The sequence below is a fragment of the Phyllobates terribilis genome, unplaced genomic scaffold, assembly GCF_046119375.1.
Source record: "Phyllobates terribilis strain yellow unplaced genomic scaffold, ASM4611937v1 Scaffold_258__1_contigs__length_2716348, whole genome shotgun sequence".
Taxonomy (NCBI): Eukaryota; Metazoa; Chordata; class Amphibia; order Anura; family Dendrobatidae; genus Phyllobates; species Phyllobates terribilis.
The window spans coordinates 1753698-1771093 of NW_027363018.1; the positions used below are offsets into that span (position 1 = coordinate 1753698).

Below are 17396 nucleotides of genomic sequence, written 5' to 3' on the forward strand. Positions count from 1 at the left end.
TGTTAGGAGCTCATTGGGTGCTGGTCACCTGAGCTCACACATAGAGGGATATATAAGGAGGGCACCAACTTAGATCAGGGTCAGACGCTGAGAACAAGTCAGTTGGAGAGGAGAGAGAAGGAAACAGCAGCCCTGGAGAGAGAGAGAGTGGAGCAGAGAAAGACCCAGAGGGGGAAGACTGAAGGGAACCCAGGGCCAAGGGTGTCCCAAAAGAAGGCCCGAGGGAGCTGGACCTAGGTGAATCACTGGTGGGGACGGCTGAAGAAAGGACAGAGGGAGAGCTCAGGGCCACGCTCCGGACTTGTTTGGGGGTTGGCTGGATCCAGGACCTGGTGGACGCAGCACGGCTCGGGTGGTCACTAGCAGCTGGAGTGACCAGTACAACATCAGCAGTAAGTAAACACCCTTAACTGCACAACCCGAGTCTGTCTTCATTGCCGGCTGCACCACACCACCACAACCCCCATCCTCTGCGCCTGTCCCCTCTGAGGCTATACCCCTCCCGTTGGGGGTTATCCCACCAAGCTGCGCACCCACCATCAGCCTCAGCGGACCCTGCTGCAGCGGCGGCCACAGTGACCGCATCCCAACGGGTGGCGTAGTCGACACAAAAGAACTTTAGTAACATCTGTAAAGCTGCCACATAACACTTAGCTTGACGCCCTGGGCACGGGACCGGGTCACAGCCGCTCGGAGACTACAACCCCCCCCATCTGATCCGGTGCCGGGTATTCCCCTCAAAAAGGAATATGTCCCAGGGGGCGCGTCAACTTTGGCGTAGTCGGCAGGATTACGTGCCCGCAACACCCGGGTACTGCGTGCCTGAAGAAAAGTGCAAGTTTACCTCAGAAAGAAGTCTCCCGCCGGTTCCGGAGGGTCCACGCCATCGGACTCCATCACCAGTCGTTTCCCGCCGATTGTCCGCCATTTCCAGCTTGTTCCCGCCATCTGCCGAGTTTCCCGCCACTGGGAAGCGATTCCCGCCAAAACCGCAGATTTCCCGCCTTGGAAGAGCAGCGGACGCCATTATGGGCGTGCCAAAGGAGGGCAGGAGGCCACCTCCCATCGTGGGCCAGGACAGAAAATGGCGCCAAAAGTGGAAACCGCCCCCACCAACAGAGACTGTGATGCTGGAGGTGTCGGTCAGCGTGAAAGAACTACCCCTGGAGCTGACAGTCACCGAGTTGCCCCGGGACCGCCCTCGAAGTGGGAGGAGACGAAAGAGAAGAACAAAGATGGGTGTCGCTTGGAGCAGTCTGGAGCGAGCGCACCCGGAGGCAAGAGGTCTAACAAGGAGTAGCGGAGGAGCTTACCCGGAGATGGAGAGAAAGCAGAACAGCACCGGCCCGCTGGCCAGGAGTCTGCTGGAGACCGAGGAAGGAGGGCAGAGCAGCACCGGCCCGCTGGCCAGGAGCCTGCCGGAAGCCGAGCAGAGCAGCACCGACCCGATGGTCAGGAGCCTGCTAGAGTCCACAACCCCGCTAGGTCTAGCGGAGATCCTAGCGCAGCTCCCCCGAGACCGGGAGTGTGCACAAACTGCCCTGGAGGGCCTCGCAAGGAGGATGGCCCGGGTACAGCGCGAGATACTGGCGGAGTGGAGCCGGGAGATGGCCCAGCAACCAGAGACCAGTCAACGGAGCACGCTACCCTGGAAGAGGAAGCAGACCGCCTCTGAGGATGGCGCAGGAGGACCCAAGGCCGGAGACGGCGCCGAGGAGGGAGCCGAACGCATGGAGGCAGGTAAAGGGGACGCCTATACCCCAAGCCGTGACACCGCTTACCTGCCCCAGCTCCCCGTCGCAGAGCCCGAAAGTCCCCCTGCTGTGCCCATAGCCGCCATGTCACCGCTATGGACTAGGCCCCGACCGGAAGCCGCCGCAGCGACCCCTGTGACGTCACGCGCCTCGACCCGGAGCGTGACAAAGCAGGAAACACCACCAGCCTGGTCGCAAGGCCTAGTACCCCCGGGCGCCGCATCACCAACAGCGCCCCCTACCTCCGCGGAGCCTCCGGCCTGGCCGCAAGGCCAGGTAGCCCAGGGCGCCGCCGTCCTAACGGTGCCCTTCACCTTCCAGGTGCCCCAGGCCTGGCCGCAAGGCCTGGGCAACCCGGGCGCCACCACCACCGCGCCCGCACCCGTAAAACCAAGGGTGCCGCGTCTGGGAGAGGACTTGTTCAGCCAGCTCACATGGCCGGACGGGTCTGAAGTAACAACCAGCTGTAAGCAAAGAGCAGGAGGAAGACGCCGTTGAGTGCGGCCGAGAAGTGATGTAAATAGTTACCCAATCGGGGTATAAAGGAACTGAAACTGGAACTGTTGCTGCTAAAATAGTCCCCGTTGGGACCAGTGAACTGTTTACCCGTTAACCCCTTCATCCTACAGGCTGAGGACTGTGAGCAGCCATTCCCTTCCCTCTACCTGGCCGAGGACTGAGAGCGGCCAACTTCCTTGTAAATAGTTGCGCGTCCTAAAGCGCCCCCTACCGGTTTTATAGAAAACCAGATTTTCTAAGAGACTGTCGCACTTTTCCCGGACACACGTTGCACAGTGTCCGGAGGAGGAACCAGAGACAAGAGAAGTCTACGAGAATGTTTATATAAAAAGTTTTATATATATATAATGTTTATATGTTTTATATGTTTATATGAAAAATTTTGTATGTTTTGGTGTTTTATGTCTTACAGCCCGAGGACGTGCTGTGATTTACCAGGGGGGAATGTAGCACCCTGAGGATTCGGCTGCTACAGGGGTATTGCACCTCAACCCAGAGGTGTGATATTCCACTCCCGGGTAAGGAAGGAGTGTGGAACTGAGCTCAGATAGACTGCATGCACTACATACATCCCATTCCAGAGGAGCAGGCCGACGGTACTCCCACTTAGAAATGTGCAGGTACGACCGAGTCTGTTCCTGGCTGGAGTGGGAGGGGGGTGGTACATCCCATGTAGTGTAGGGGCAGATAGGGGGAGCAGTCTGGGTAGTGTTAGGAGCTCATTGGGTGCTGGTCACCTGAGCTCACACATAGAGGGATATATAAGGAGGGCACCAACTTAGATCAGGGTCAGACGCTGAGAACAAGTCAGTTGGAGAGGAGAGAGAAGGAAACAGCAGCCCTGGAGAGAGAGAGAGTGGAGCAGAGAAAGACCCAGAGGGGGAAGACTGAAGGGAACCCAGGGCCAAGGGTGTCCCAAAAGAAGGCCCGAGGGAGCTGGACCTAGGTGAATCACTGGTGGGGACGGCTGAAGAAAGGACAGAGGGAGAGCTCAGGGCCACGCTCCGGACTTGTTTGGGGGTTGGCTGGATCCAGGACCTGGTGGACGCAGCACGGCTCGGGTGGTCACTAGCAGCTGGAGTGACCAGTACAACATCAGCAGTAAGTAAACACCCTTAACTGCACAACCCGAGTCTGTCTTCATTGCCAGCTGCACCGCACCACCACAACCCCCATCCTCTGCGCCTGTCCCCTCTGAGGCTATACCCCTCCCGTTGGGGGTTATCCCACCAAGCTGCGCACCCACCATCAGCCTCAGCGGACCCTGCTGCAGCGGCGGCCACAGTGACCGCATCCCAACGGGTGGCGTAGTCGACACAAAAGAACTTTAGTAACATCTGTAAAGCTGCCACATAACACTTAGCTTGACGCCCTGGGCACGGGACCGGGTCACAGCCGCTCGGAGACTACAACCCCCCCCATCTGATCCGGTGCCGGGTATTCCCCTCAAAAAGGAATATGTCCCAGGGGGCGCGTCATATGCATCAAATTTCTATTTCTTTAATATAAATGCCAATCATATTAACCTAAATCTACCACTAACATAAAATACAACGTGTCAAGAAAAAAATTATTACCACATAAAATAGCACATTGGTTTAAAAAATTTGGCCTGGTCAGGAAGGTGAAAACTACCTTAGACGGGAAAGGGTTATTCCCAATATATGTGATAACTCTGAAGTGGAGCAGACTCCACAATAGAAGCTGTTCACATTATTACATAGATTTCTTAGACCCGATGAGGCTTGTTTAGTTACGTTGAAAATCCACTTGCTTTTGAGCTGAAGCATTTCCACCTGTTCACATGGGCCAATAAATACACCATTTTTGATGTAATTTTCTATAAAGTGCTACCCTCTTTTTCGCTGACTTATGTGCCATAGCTTGGTGGGTTGCAGTCTGTGTGCTGGAGCCTTTCTTTATGCTTTTCCAGCTCCTTTTTTTGTTAATCTATCTATCATCTACATTTTGCATTAGTAACCATCCTCCAAATCCCCTTGTCCGGCCACTTTCTGAATAGTTTGGATATTCTATTTGGACACATCACGGCTCATGGAAAAAATAAATCACACAATGACAGCACATCCATATAAAAAACATTCTGTTTCATTATGAAGCTTACAACAGAGTGGCAAGTGACAAGACATAAATACCAGAGATATTATCAAAATCCAAGTTAAAAACAGCATCACTAAATATGCAGGGAATCGATTGTACGAGCCAAGAGACTGTATTTTTATTTGCTCAAAATAGGAGAAGGGGAGCAAAAAATGTAAAACATAATTCACACTTAGTTTTGGGTGATGAGTATAAATTCCAGTGAAGTGGTAACTTATAATAAGGAACATACACTGGTAACACAATGACGTTCCTGTAAGTATAACATGTTGTAATGATGGGACATTCATTCCATGCTATGACAAACTAGCGTAACTCTCTCAGCAGTAATGTCATCTTCCACCTCTTCACATCGTCTGCACTGACTTGTGATATTTGCCAATTACGGAAACAGCGAGTGACGGCAAAAACCAGTGCGTCGTTATACCGTGATATACAAAATGGGTCACATCTATATAAATGTCACCAATTCCTTATAACCCCATGCACTGCTCTCACTGAGATCACTTGGTTGCACATTAACTTTACATACAAATGATGAAATATATACATACAACAAAATCCCTTTAATCGGGCATCCGATAGTCCAGAAGTTCTGATTATCTGGCATCTGACCTGTACATTGGACTTTCTTCCTAGAGATTCTCTAGGTAGAGTTCATCCACAACATATACATGGCAGTCCAATAATCCAGTGTATTAGTTCATCTGTCACCTCTCAGGTCCCATCAAAGCTGAATTAAAGACATTTTATTGTATATATACATACAACACTCAAGCACCCAGATTTCTAGGTGTTTGTCCTGATTCTTAGACCCCATGTGGGGTGCAGCTTGAGAAAGGGCAACGTCACATATAAATATGGGAGGGACATGTCACATTAGATTTATCTTCTATACTTTCCCATCTGCGTTCACTCGAGGATGACAGAAAATGAGACATATTCAGCATCTTCTTCATTCTTGCAACCTAAAGAGGCAAGTCTAATAATACAAGTGCAGCAACCGACCTCATGGCAACACCGATAATCCACACAATTGTCGCCTCCAACACAAGAAGCTATTTTGAGTAGAATCTTAACCAGTTTGTCTACGAATATGATTATTAATGCTTATTTTTGGGCTTTGTTATACATTTTTTCTATAACATGTTGGACATCAATACAGTATATACTTATATTGCGGTTTTTGATTTAAACATTTGCGCACCATGCAATTAAAAATATAGTCATTCGTATAACATGTCTTTTACAATTTGTACCACTAGAGGTCTCTGTTGTACTCTATCCAGAGGCTTCAAATACGCTGCACGCAGTACCAAACGTCACCACTAGAGTGAAATTCAGAAATCTCAGCTGCTTGTAAACAAGGGACGCCTTGGCTTTCACAATCATTGTCTTTCTTCATTGCTTCTTATTATTTCATTACTTGGAAAGATAATGTAAACTAATCCAAAGCCCTATCCTAAAATACATTTACGATCCCTTGTAATGCATACTTAACTATTGTAAAGTATTGTCCAATTAGAATTCCATTACTACTGAATCTAAAGAAATATTCAATGTGGTCACTTATTTCTCACCAACCATTTGCATCTTTATTTTACTTTTAGCATAAATCTATAATTCTTCCTCCATTACTAGAATGATAATTGTTTTTTTTTGTATTTTTAATTTGCATCCTGTCTCTTTAAAATAAATGTAACCGTACTTCCTAAATGATAAAGTTTATTTTTAAGTTATTTTATTGCATTTTCTATTATTATAATAGTCCTATGAACCTCCTGTCTCAGGTGACGTCCGGAGAAGGGCGTTCTTACCCTACAAGCTTCGTCTGGCCGGTCCGATCACCAATATAGTTAGGGCCAACTTGTAACTACTATGTTTCTGCAGGAATCAAGAATTAAAAAAAGGCACAAATTATCTGTAAACGCCATACTTTTCTCTCTTAGGGAACACATTCGTAAAGTACAGTGAAAAGCAAAGCGTTTCATCACATTGTATGAACAGTACTTTGCACATGAACGTTTCCAGTCAGAGATCCAAACCCATATAGTATGTCTCAGAAGGTAACAGAAAGGACAGGAAAGGGTTACTCAGCTGCACAGAGATTTCAGAAAATCCGAGATAAAAGACGTAATAAAAAAGGAAAGAAAAAACAACCATAAAATTATAAAGCTTGTAAACAGACAATTGGAAATACTCTTTATTCATGGAAAAATATCATAAAAAAGTACCACTCTGAAGTAAAACTGCCGGAGTTTCCTTCATGCGCAGTTTCGAGGAGGAACACTTGAGCACAACGTGGAGTCCACCGATATTCACGTGGGTGAGAGCTAGAAAAGTCACCAGGGCGTCCTTGGTAGGTGAACGGCTGTTGTGCTTGTCGCGTTTGAGGCAAATTTTAGATCGTTTGGCACCAAACGTATTTTGGCCTTGGAGGGAAGAAAAGTTCATGATTGTAGGACTTCTGATGTGGGCTGTGACATGTCCATTGTTCTCATTTGGATTGTAGAGATTTCTTAATTTCATTGACATCCATATGGAATAAAAATGGATAGAGAATGTTTAGAGCAACAACTGTTTCTTGTACAAAGAAAAGAAGAATCCCCTGGACCTTCAAGATAGTCCTGGACCCACCTCTGAGGCCCACCATCAAGATCCAATGGGACCACTACCTCCACCTGAGGTAAAAAGAAAGGAACTCACCGTGGGAAGCAAAAGCCCAGCGCTGACAGGAATCACTGAAGAGCAGCAGTGAGTAAACTCCCTCTACCCCGGAGCAGCACCGCACGCCTCACTAATGACACGGAGCGCCGTGCCAGCAACAGAGCGGGCAGCGCCAATGTCATTCAGAAGCCGGGCTACTTACCAGCTCAGGAGAAGTCCCTGCACTTGGAGAATCCCCTCTTGACAGACACTAGCAACGCGCCGCAATCACGCTGTTTAATAGCAGAGCTTCTGGATACTGAGCATACAGCGCAGCTCCAAGATAAATGATGACAGGCAAAGATGAGGAACTGTCTGATAATATTATTACATATACTTCCCGTACTGCCCCTATTAATATGGACACATCGTTCACATTAGGTGGATCTCATACAAGGAATAAAAGAAAGAAGCAGGCAAGTGGCATAAAGGGTAACAATGATAATAAAAAGGACTTACACTCATCTGAAACAGATGATGGTTCAGAGGACATATCTCCCAATTTGACCCCCTCTAAACATAGAGCTAAAAGGGACCATACAACTTCTCCTGATATGTCTCCTATTCTGATACCCATTAATAGATATAGTGACAACGCAAACACAATTTTAATAAAAGAGAAACCTGTTAATCTTTCTCCATGAGAAAAATACTTGCTAGACCTCCATTCATCTTTCATTCAACAACTGAACATAATTATGGTCAATGGATTCCAAAGCCTAAATGCAATACTGAAAAGATATTAATCAGAAAATCAATGACACAAATAAAAAAGTAAAATCCCCATATCTGGCACACAATACGCTTTGGAAAAGGATCATTGTTTACTTAAAAGCGAAGTTAAAACATTAAAATTAAAACTTACAGATTTAGAGGACCGCAACAGGCGGAACAATCTAAAATTTAGGGGAATACTTGAGAATGTTTCCCCGTCACAAATGGTTCCATATATTAAAGACTTAATATATAAAACACTACCATCGGTTCCTAATGCAGAACTGACAACAGACAGAGCCCATAGGCTACCAAAACCTAGTTTTCTGTCAGGAGACACTTCAAGAGAAGCGATTGCGAGAATACATTTCTTCCAGACTAAGGACCGGTCGCCTTCTGGACTATCTAAAGAAAAATTAATATCTACCTCCTCTTTACCAGTCAATAAAAATATTTCTGGACTTCTCAAAAGAGATATGCTAGGAAAATCCTTTGCTGGCATAACTAGCATCTTAAGAGCGAATAACATTTCGTATAGTGGTGTTTTTCTGCTAGACTCATAGTCTTCTTCAATGGAAAAGCCAACCTTATTCAAGACCCAAAGGACGGACGGAATATGTCCGAGAATGGTCACAATCCAGAACAAGGAAGAAAAGTAGACCCTCAGAGTAAATTCATTTTAAAGGTCTAACCATAAGTGGCTACATCATTATTTTATTGCGCAAATACTAGTATTTGAGATGTCCATAAGGCAGTACTTAGAGGGATCCTTATCCAACTCAATGCACAACACAAAAGGAAAACAAAAGAAAATATATAAAAAAAATCACCCAAAAGATTAGCAAGGCAGTGGCGAAACAACAACAAAATCCGACGGAAAAAAACTCACTTTGCCATAATAAGTCTTAGAGCTGAACTTAAATCCAAGATGGAATCAACTACATACACCCGCAAGCTATAGTGGAACAATTTGCTACATTTTATTCTTCCCTATACAATCTGAAAGACGACAAAGAAACTACCCAATTAAATATGAAATGAATAAATAATTTCCTTTCAGAAGAACTCCCGCAATTAAACTCAGAGCAAATTAAATGATTAAATTCCCCTTTCTCTACTAACAAAACTGATATTGCCATCAAGAAATTGCCGGAAAATAAATCCCCCGGACTTGATGAATACCCACCAAATATTATAAATTATTTAGACATCATCTCTCTAACCCCCTAACTTCTGTTATATCAAACGACCAACAATGGCCTATTCTCAAATGAATCCCTAATAGCCACCATTGTTGTTATACCTAAACAAAATAGTAATTCTGAGGAGATGTCGAACCAAAGGCCGATATCTCTTCTAAATACAGACACTGAAAATATACGCTAAGCTAATATCTGAAAGATTCATTAAAATTATGCCTATACTAATTCATTCTGATAAAGTAGGGTTTTATTAAGGGAAGACAAGCCTCAGATGACACAAAAAGACTTTTAAATTTACTTATATATGTGGAAAAACAAAAATTGTCTTCCATACTACTATCTTTAGAAGCCGAAAAGACATTTGTTCGCATCAACTGGGATTTCATGGTCGCCACTTTAAACAAATCAATTATAGACTTCCTCTCCCTAAAAACTTTTCATAATCTTCCAGAAGAGGAATTGTACAGCCAGACTAAAGAAAGCCTTTGTGGACTACTCTGATTCATGTTGGAGATACTGTGGACAAAAAACCAACTTACCGTAATTTTCGGACTATAAGAAGCCCTTTTTTCCTCCAAAATTTTGGAGGAAAATGGGGGGTGCGTCTTATAGTCCGAATGTTGAAGGGGGGGGGGTGTATATATATGTGGGGTGTGGGGGGAGCAGTAGCGGTGAAGGAGCGGGGAACAGGAGTCAGCAACCGCCCGCTGCAGCCTACATTGTCCCCGCTGCTAAAGAAAATGAATATTCAGTGCTCCCCACGCTCCTTAATAGCAGCACACAGTGTAGCCGCAGCGCGGCTCCTGCTGTTGCCGGAATCGCCTGTGCCCGCTGTTAAAGGGCATGAATATTCAACCTCTCTCCACGCCCATGGGCATGGAGATGGGGTGAATATTTATGCCCTTTAATAAGCGGGCACACGCGGTAGCCCGGCAGCAGCAGGAGCCGCAGCGCGGCTACGATGTGTGTCGGCTATGAAGGAGCATGAAGTCACTGCTCCCCGTGCACACAGTACCGGCATTGCGAGCAGTGACTTCCGGCAGCTGATCTCTCCTTGCACATGGTAGTGACGCCATGCGCGGCTCACATGGAGAGATCAGTGTGGGCAGGCAGGACGAAGCGCTGGAGGAGAGAAGAAAGGTGAGTAGGAGAGTTTTTTTTTTAATGTGCAGCATGATAGGGATTAGGGGGACCACGCATACTAGGATAAGGATGAGGGGGCCATACATACCAGGGTAAGGATGAGGGGGCCATACATACCAGGGTAAGGATGAGGGGGCCATACATACCAGGGTAATGCTGAGGGGGGCATACATAACAGGATAAAGATGAGGGGGCCATACATAACAAGATAAAGATGAGGGGGCCATACATACCAGGATAACACTGAGGGCGGCATACATAACAGGATAAAGATGAGGGGGCCATACATACCAGGATTAGAATGAGGGGCCATACATACCACGATAAGGATGAGGGGTGCCATGCATACCAGGATAGGGATTAGGGGTGCCATGCATACCAGGATGGGGATTGCTGTGCCATGCATACCAGGATGGGGATTGCTGTGCCATTCATACCAGGATAGGGATTAGGGGTGCCATGCATACCAGGATAGGGATTATGGGTGTCATGCATACCAGGATAGGGATGAGGGGTGCCATGCATACCAGGATAGGGATGAGGGGTGCCATGCATAACAGGATAGGGATTAGGGGTGCCATGCATACCAGGACAGGGATGAGGGGTGCCATGCATACCAGGACAGGGATGAGGGGTGCCATACATACCAGGATAAGGATGAGGGGTGCCATGCATACCAGGATGGAGGGATGTGAGGCATACCAGGATGGGGATGGGGACCACGTATAAAAGGAAGGGGAGAGACATATATACCAGGATGGGGGATATTGTCAGAATTGGGGGACATTACCCCTATACCAGTGTCAGCAGAAGACCCCCTCCCCCTTGAAAGTGCATCATGAACACATTTTTTGCTTAATTATTTTTTTTTTCCTCCTCTAAAACCTAGGTGCATCTTATGGTCCGGTGCGTCTTATAGTCCGAAAAATACGGTATTTCATATCTTTTGGACATGTTCTAAAGCTGCATTAATATGGAAAGAGATCTTTAAATTGTTGAATAAAATCAACAACTCTACAGTTAATATTTCACCACAACTAGCCCTTCTATCTCTTGACTCAAATTTACTCCCACAGAAGATAAAACATATTTCCATTCATATATTGGCTATAACAAAGCTACTTATTGAATCTAAATGGAAGTCAGTTAATGTTCCTACTATCTCAGAAATTATAGATAAGATGTTAGTTCACAATTCTTTAGAACATTCCTATGCGTTAAGAAACAGCTCTCTTAAGAAATACTATTCTATATGGTCTTTCTGGATCTGGATACTGGATACTTTTCCCTGAATAAGAATACCTCTCCAAACAAATAACATCTTTTAGCCAGAAAGTATACAAATCATTTATTATTTTAACATAATTAAACTGAAATCCTGTGATGCCATAACAAGGATTTATACTATAGATGATCTATTTTGTTTTCACCTCCCTTTCCCCTGTTTTCCTCATTCGTCCTTCCCTTTTTTCCCCATCCCATTCCTCTCTCCCTTTCCTTCCTTTCTTTCCTTTCTTCCTCTCCGGCTATCCTTTTCCAGATTTTTCCTCCAAGTTAAAAGTTTTGTTAGGATGATGTAACTGTTGTAATACTACTATACTGTCTTTATCATATTTTATTTTCCCTTTCCCTTCTTTTGTAAAACATCCCTTAATAAAAAGTATATTATTGAAAAAAGACAACTGGATTTTCTTTACACCGTTTTAATGAGTAAGCCTATGATTGATGATGTACTAACAGGACTCTGAGAATTTCAGACTTTTATCATATCACTGGAACCTGTGGTCAGAGCACAACTACAGCATACATTTCCAAACTACTATTTCGGAAGGGCTTCAAGTCAAATATTGTGTACCTGTAATCGAAGACGAATCTTCTTTTCTTCATCCAGCTCGGACAGTAATTGTTTTATTTCTTTTCTAAAATAAAAATACAAGAACGATGGAATTAATTTTCTGGGGTAACCTCGAGTATACTAAACTATACTTTAAAAGGCAGCAAAGTGAAGAACAAGGACAATGAAACATGTGGAGAATCCGAATAACCAAATAGTTTGAGTAGGAATCTGACTCCTGAAATACTGCTTGGGGTAAGCTGTGCTGAGATCTGAGATGATATGTGCTCCACAGATTATCTATTTCACAGTCTTCTTTGCATATACTGAATAATACATAGGGAGAAGCATCTTATTTTCAGATAATTTTCATCTAATATATCACCCTGTGCTTATATTGGACACAGACAAATGTTCACCAGAAAAGCAACAAATGTTCAGATGACAAATACTCATTTGCAAAAAAAACAAATATATATAAAAAAAAACAGTCAGCTGATGTGGACACATCATCCTGGGTTCCACATCGAGCCTCTTAATAATCCTAGGCCTACATATGTTTAAGCATAGAGCCCATGAATTTACTGCTTACGCATGGACCAATGTTTCAAGCCTAGTCTGGACAGGATCTGAATAATTCTGATGCTGAAGCCTCAAATTCATAGTTGAGCTCTCACCCCATTGCAAGATACCAGTGGTACAACCTACACCTACCACCTAAAAAACCCTTCATCTTTGGGTTGGAGTTTGGTTTGTTTGGCTTGCGAGACCTCTGAGGCTGGAAATACCCAAGGGGGCAGGTTCTGAGGAGACATGGCAGTGACAGTCCACAAAAGGATTACCCACTATGGTGATTGTACTGGATCCCTAGGAGGAGATGCGACACAGTATTCATCTCCAGGAGAGACTCAGGCAACCAAGTGAGAATCAACTGAACCAATCAGTTATGTATTTATGTGCGTCCACTATAATCACACCTAGGTCAATCCCTGCTGTGCCATAGTTACATGTGCTACCCTATCATCTCCTCTACTCTGCTGCCAGATACACCAGGCTCCTTATTGCTGCTCTGGTGATATGCTCAGTGACTATACGACCTGCTTCAGACACTACATCACATTAGCCAAGAGACTCCACTGTCTTATATTTCAATTTACTCCATCCTTCTCGCATTTTAATATGGCACTAAATATAAAGACGTTTTTGTTCCACTGACCATCCATTTAAATTATTGAAATTAATTACTTTGGTGCTACCTATCGTTGGCAAATAGAACTCACAGATTGTATAGATTATAATATATCATGCATCCTAGAATTTCACTACCAAGAAAGAACTAGTCTGTCCCAAATGCTCCACCATAGGGACGTCTACAGTCACTACCATCAAGAAATCTACCCCCTCTTTGCACTCAGGCCTGAGTAATTCTAGATCAGTGATCCCCAACATTTCTTACCTTGGGAATCGCATTCAGCTCTGAGAGAGGGTCATGAGCAACATCCAGAGCCCCCCGACTAGTGACATCCAGATCCCGCTCCCTATCCCACAGTAGTTACACCCAGAGCCCCATTACTGGTATAATAACAGCCAGAACTTCCCCATAGAAATAAAACCAAGGCAGTGTGCTTACATACAGGGGTTCTCACCGCACTCATATTCGGTATTCTCGCAGCAGGCACTCCCACCACATTATTGCATCCAACTTCAAGCAACCCTTTAACTAGCAGTATCATCTTATCTCCAGTCTCATCTCCAGACTTCATTTATCTCTCCAACTCTTAAAGGGGTTGTCCACTACTAGGACTAGGACACCAGTATTGATATGGTGCAGGGCTCACGTGACATAACCGCACGAGAGCCCCAGAACGTGAGTGCCGACACCACTGGAACTGCGCCAGCACGGGAGGTGAGGACAGGGGTTTTTATTTTAACGAGGGCAAACATTCAGAGTGATAAAGGGTTGTCCTAGTAGTGGACAACCTCTTATATATGTGCATCTAGACCTGCTCTTCTGTATGGGGTTATCCACAAACGTCAGGAACTAGAGACCTGCTCTTCATATCTGTTTGTTAGACATGGTGCTAAGGCAACAAGCTGACACACAGCCGCGAGCCACACATTATAGGTCTGCGAGCCACAGGTTGGGGAGCCCTTTTCTACACCTTGTACTGTACAAGATCTCATTTTTCTTTTTCTCCTCTTAGAGCACTGTCCCAATGTTTTAGATTCCCAGTGGATCTCACTATATACCAGCAGAAGAAAGATAGGTACATTCACGGAACTTGCAAACTGTGATGTACTAAATGTAAAAAAGTATGAAAAACTATAGCAAAAATATAGTCATATAGTCACACAGTCTGAGGCTTTATTCTGCCCTGTCATAAACAGCATCTCAACTCATTTCTTTTAATGCTGGAAGCTAATAGTAAATGGACCTAAGTATATGGCTGTACATTTGCTCACTGCACCTTTAGATCCATCTAGAGAAAAGGTCCATTTTCTGAACGTATAGCAAAATTGTCTGCTTCCAATGTGCTGAATGAAGTCTTATAACATCCATTACAGGCTGTTATTAGATGAGTGTGAATAGATTGTGTTAATTACTTCCTATTCTCTGCTAAATTGATATTTTGAACATAATTGCAGATTTGTTTTTCGTCTTTTGCACATTCTTCTTTTAGCCAGATGGAAATCACTGACTGTGACAATTATAGTGTCTCTTAGCACCGATCTGATGAAAATAAGCTCCGACTGAATTCACGCTCAGGGAAAAAATGGTATGGATTAATTATTAATAAACAAATACTCCATAAATAATACAATGTATCATGACATTTTAAGAGTTTCTTTCATCAGGAAAACCTGTTAGAGAGGACAACCTCCAGGGAACCTCTTTTTTGAGCCCTGACAAGCAGCGGCTCTCCATCTTGTGGACTCGGGCTATCTATGTATGACATGATAGCCATTCATTTGGTTTGCACATTATAAAAAAGTCATCCATGACATTTTTGAAACTTTACACAAAAATATTAAATCAGAACAAGTCCTTTAATTCCCGGCTGCCGGCATCTGGTATAATAAAGCTTACTTTTGCTGGTCCTTCATTGTCTCAATGATGCTTCGAAGCTCCTTGACTTGTGCCTGCAGCTCTTCTAGTGATGACTGGCCATGCTCAACTGTGTGTCTTGCATCGGAGCTACCAAAGGACGGAGAGTTTGACCTGTGACTACTTGAGGTGACAATGTGAAATGCTGATGGGGCTCCAGGAGCGCCGTGTGAGAAACTAACACTTGAAATCAAGCCTCCTGGTTTGGGGGGCAATGCAGCTCTGTTCTCTGGTACCTACAAGACAGGAATACACTGAATATGTACAGAAAACTATTATTATTAAAAGGACACATGTAGTAATCATAAATGAATATTTCCCATATGCTGGTAAATCATTGCCTAAATACAGCGGTATTATATGTGCTATTAGGTGGTCTTCATTATTGAAAGATATTAAGAAAATGCAGGCACAACTGCAGCCACAATTACAGCTCAGTCATAGGCAATGCTCTGATTAAAGAGAAAAAAAACACAAAAAAAACACTTTCATTTAATATTCTAATGTATACAGTGACCCCCATAGATGGTACAGAGCTGACTTGGCTAATGCAGCATAAGCTATCTATTAGATAGGGGATAAATGTAAGATTACTGGGGGTCTGTTCGCTGGGACCTCCACCAGTCATGAGAACAGGGGTCTTATTTCTGCAATATGGAGCAGCAGTGCACCACAGTGTGTGACCACAGCTCCATTCACTTCTATGGTTTTGTGGAACAGCAGTATGTGTGACCACCTGTGCCATAGGCAGTCAACAGAGCGGCGGTCATGCATATGCCCTAATGCTCCATTCACATGTGAAATACAGTCCTCAGGATTGGTGGGACTCCCAGCAGTTGGACCCTGCATCATCATATAATCACCTGTTGTTTGTAGCACTGGTGTATACAGACAGAAAAGGGCCCGGGTACAAGAACAATATATGGCCCTTTGCAGTCCAAGAGCTCCTAAGAATGCAAAATTGCACCTGCTTTGGAGGTAGAAATGGGCCCCCTTATCTCTTGGGCCCCTGTGCGGCCCCATTGGTTGCACCAATGATATGTCCGCACCTTGTTTGTAGGATAATTCCTTTGAGGAGTTGTCCCAAGTAGCAAGTTACCACCTATGTACAGGATTTGAATGATGGCTGTGCATGTGCACTGCTGCTCCATTCAATTTCTATGGCCTGCCAGAGTTCCACAGACAATGAATGGAGTGGTGCTGTGCTCATATCTTGAGAGTGTGGTAATCACAGCAGTGGGACCTCAAGCAATCTGCAATAGAGATGATTAAAAAGATTTGCGGGATCCTTATTCAACGACTACTTCAGTAGTCAATGGCCGCCGGAGCAGAGCTCTGTGAACCTCCTTTTAACGGCCAGGATCCCTGGTGCTTGTTCTGATCGGCAGGCCTGGCTAAGCGTCATGTGTGCGTTGTACCAGAACAATGACAGTGAGCCAGGCCTACGGATCAGAAGAGACACTGGGAACACCAGCAGGTAGGAGGAGGTTCACAGGGCTCTGCTCTGGCAGCCATGGACTACCAATATGGCAGCTGGACTAGGGTCCTACAAATCTTTTTCATAATTTCTAATCAACAAATTATCACCATTCCATGCATGTATGGGTAATAACTTAGTCAAGTTGGACAATGCCTTAAAGGATGCAATCTATGATAAACTGGTAAAAATCTACTTCTAGAAAAAGGTTTTCCCACAATTACTTATTTAGCTTTTATAAGGGAAGAGAGTACACCCGTGACATTAGGGACCATCAGCGCAGCAGGAAATAGAGCAGCTACAGTAGGCAGCTATATTGCTATACTCCCCGATAAGCATGGATCATCTACACCTTTCCTCCATGGTAAGATTACACATTGACTTTTAACCCTCCCAGTCCTAATTGTATTGATCCACAACAGAGAGCACGCTCCCCTTACTTACCTGTGATGTAAGACTACGTGGGGCTTTCTTGGATGAGTCTATAAGTCTCTGTGACAGGTGATTGATATCATCCTTGTCATCTTCTGGACTTGGAGAGTCAAAGAAATCAGGACTGGAAAGGGAGGACTACAAAAGATCGTAGTGAATAAAAGTATACTGAATGTAACAATATTTCCTACATGACAAGAAGATGCGTAATAAGCCAGCCATCTCCATTCTTACCAGCACAGCTATAAAGAGACTCTTGACCGTGTACGGCCAACCCGGGTTCCATTGTTCACATTCCCCCTCCCCTTTTCACCCATACCAAATAAAACACTGCACCTGTAATTTTCTCTTTGGATAAATTTGGCCACAGCGGCGGTTTTATTAACAAACA

General features: G+C 44.6%; 1 protein-coding gene across 1 annotated transcript in view; it reads right to left on the minus strand.

Annotated features, from left to right (window-relative positions):
• LOC141219265 (SH3 domain-containing kinase-binding protein 1-like) overlaps window positions 1-6845 on the minus strand; it is a 104989-nt gene extending 98144 nt beyond the window's left edge. Inside the window, exon 1 of the mRNA XM_073666034.1 lies at window positions 6626-6845. Within this exon, the coding sequence (XP_073522135.1) occupies window positions 6626-6845 (220 nt within the window). The remainder of the gene's footprint in view (window positions 1-6625) is intronic.
• Between the last annotated feature and the right edge of the window lie 10551 nt (window positions 6846-17396).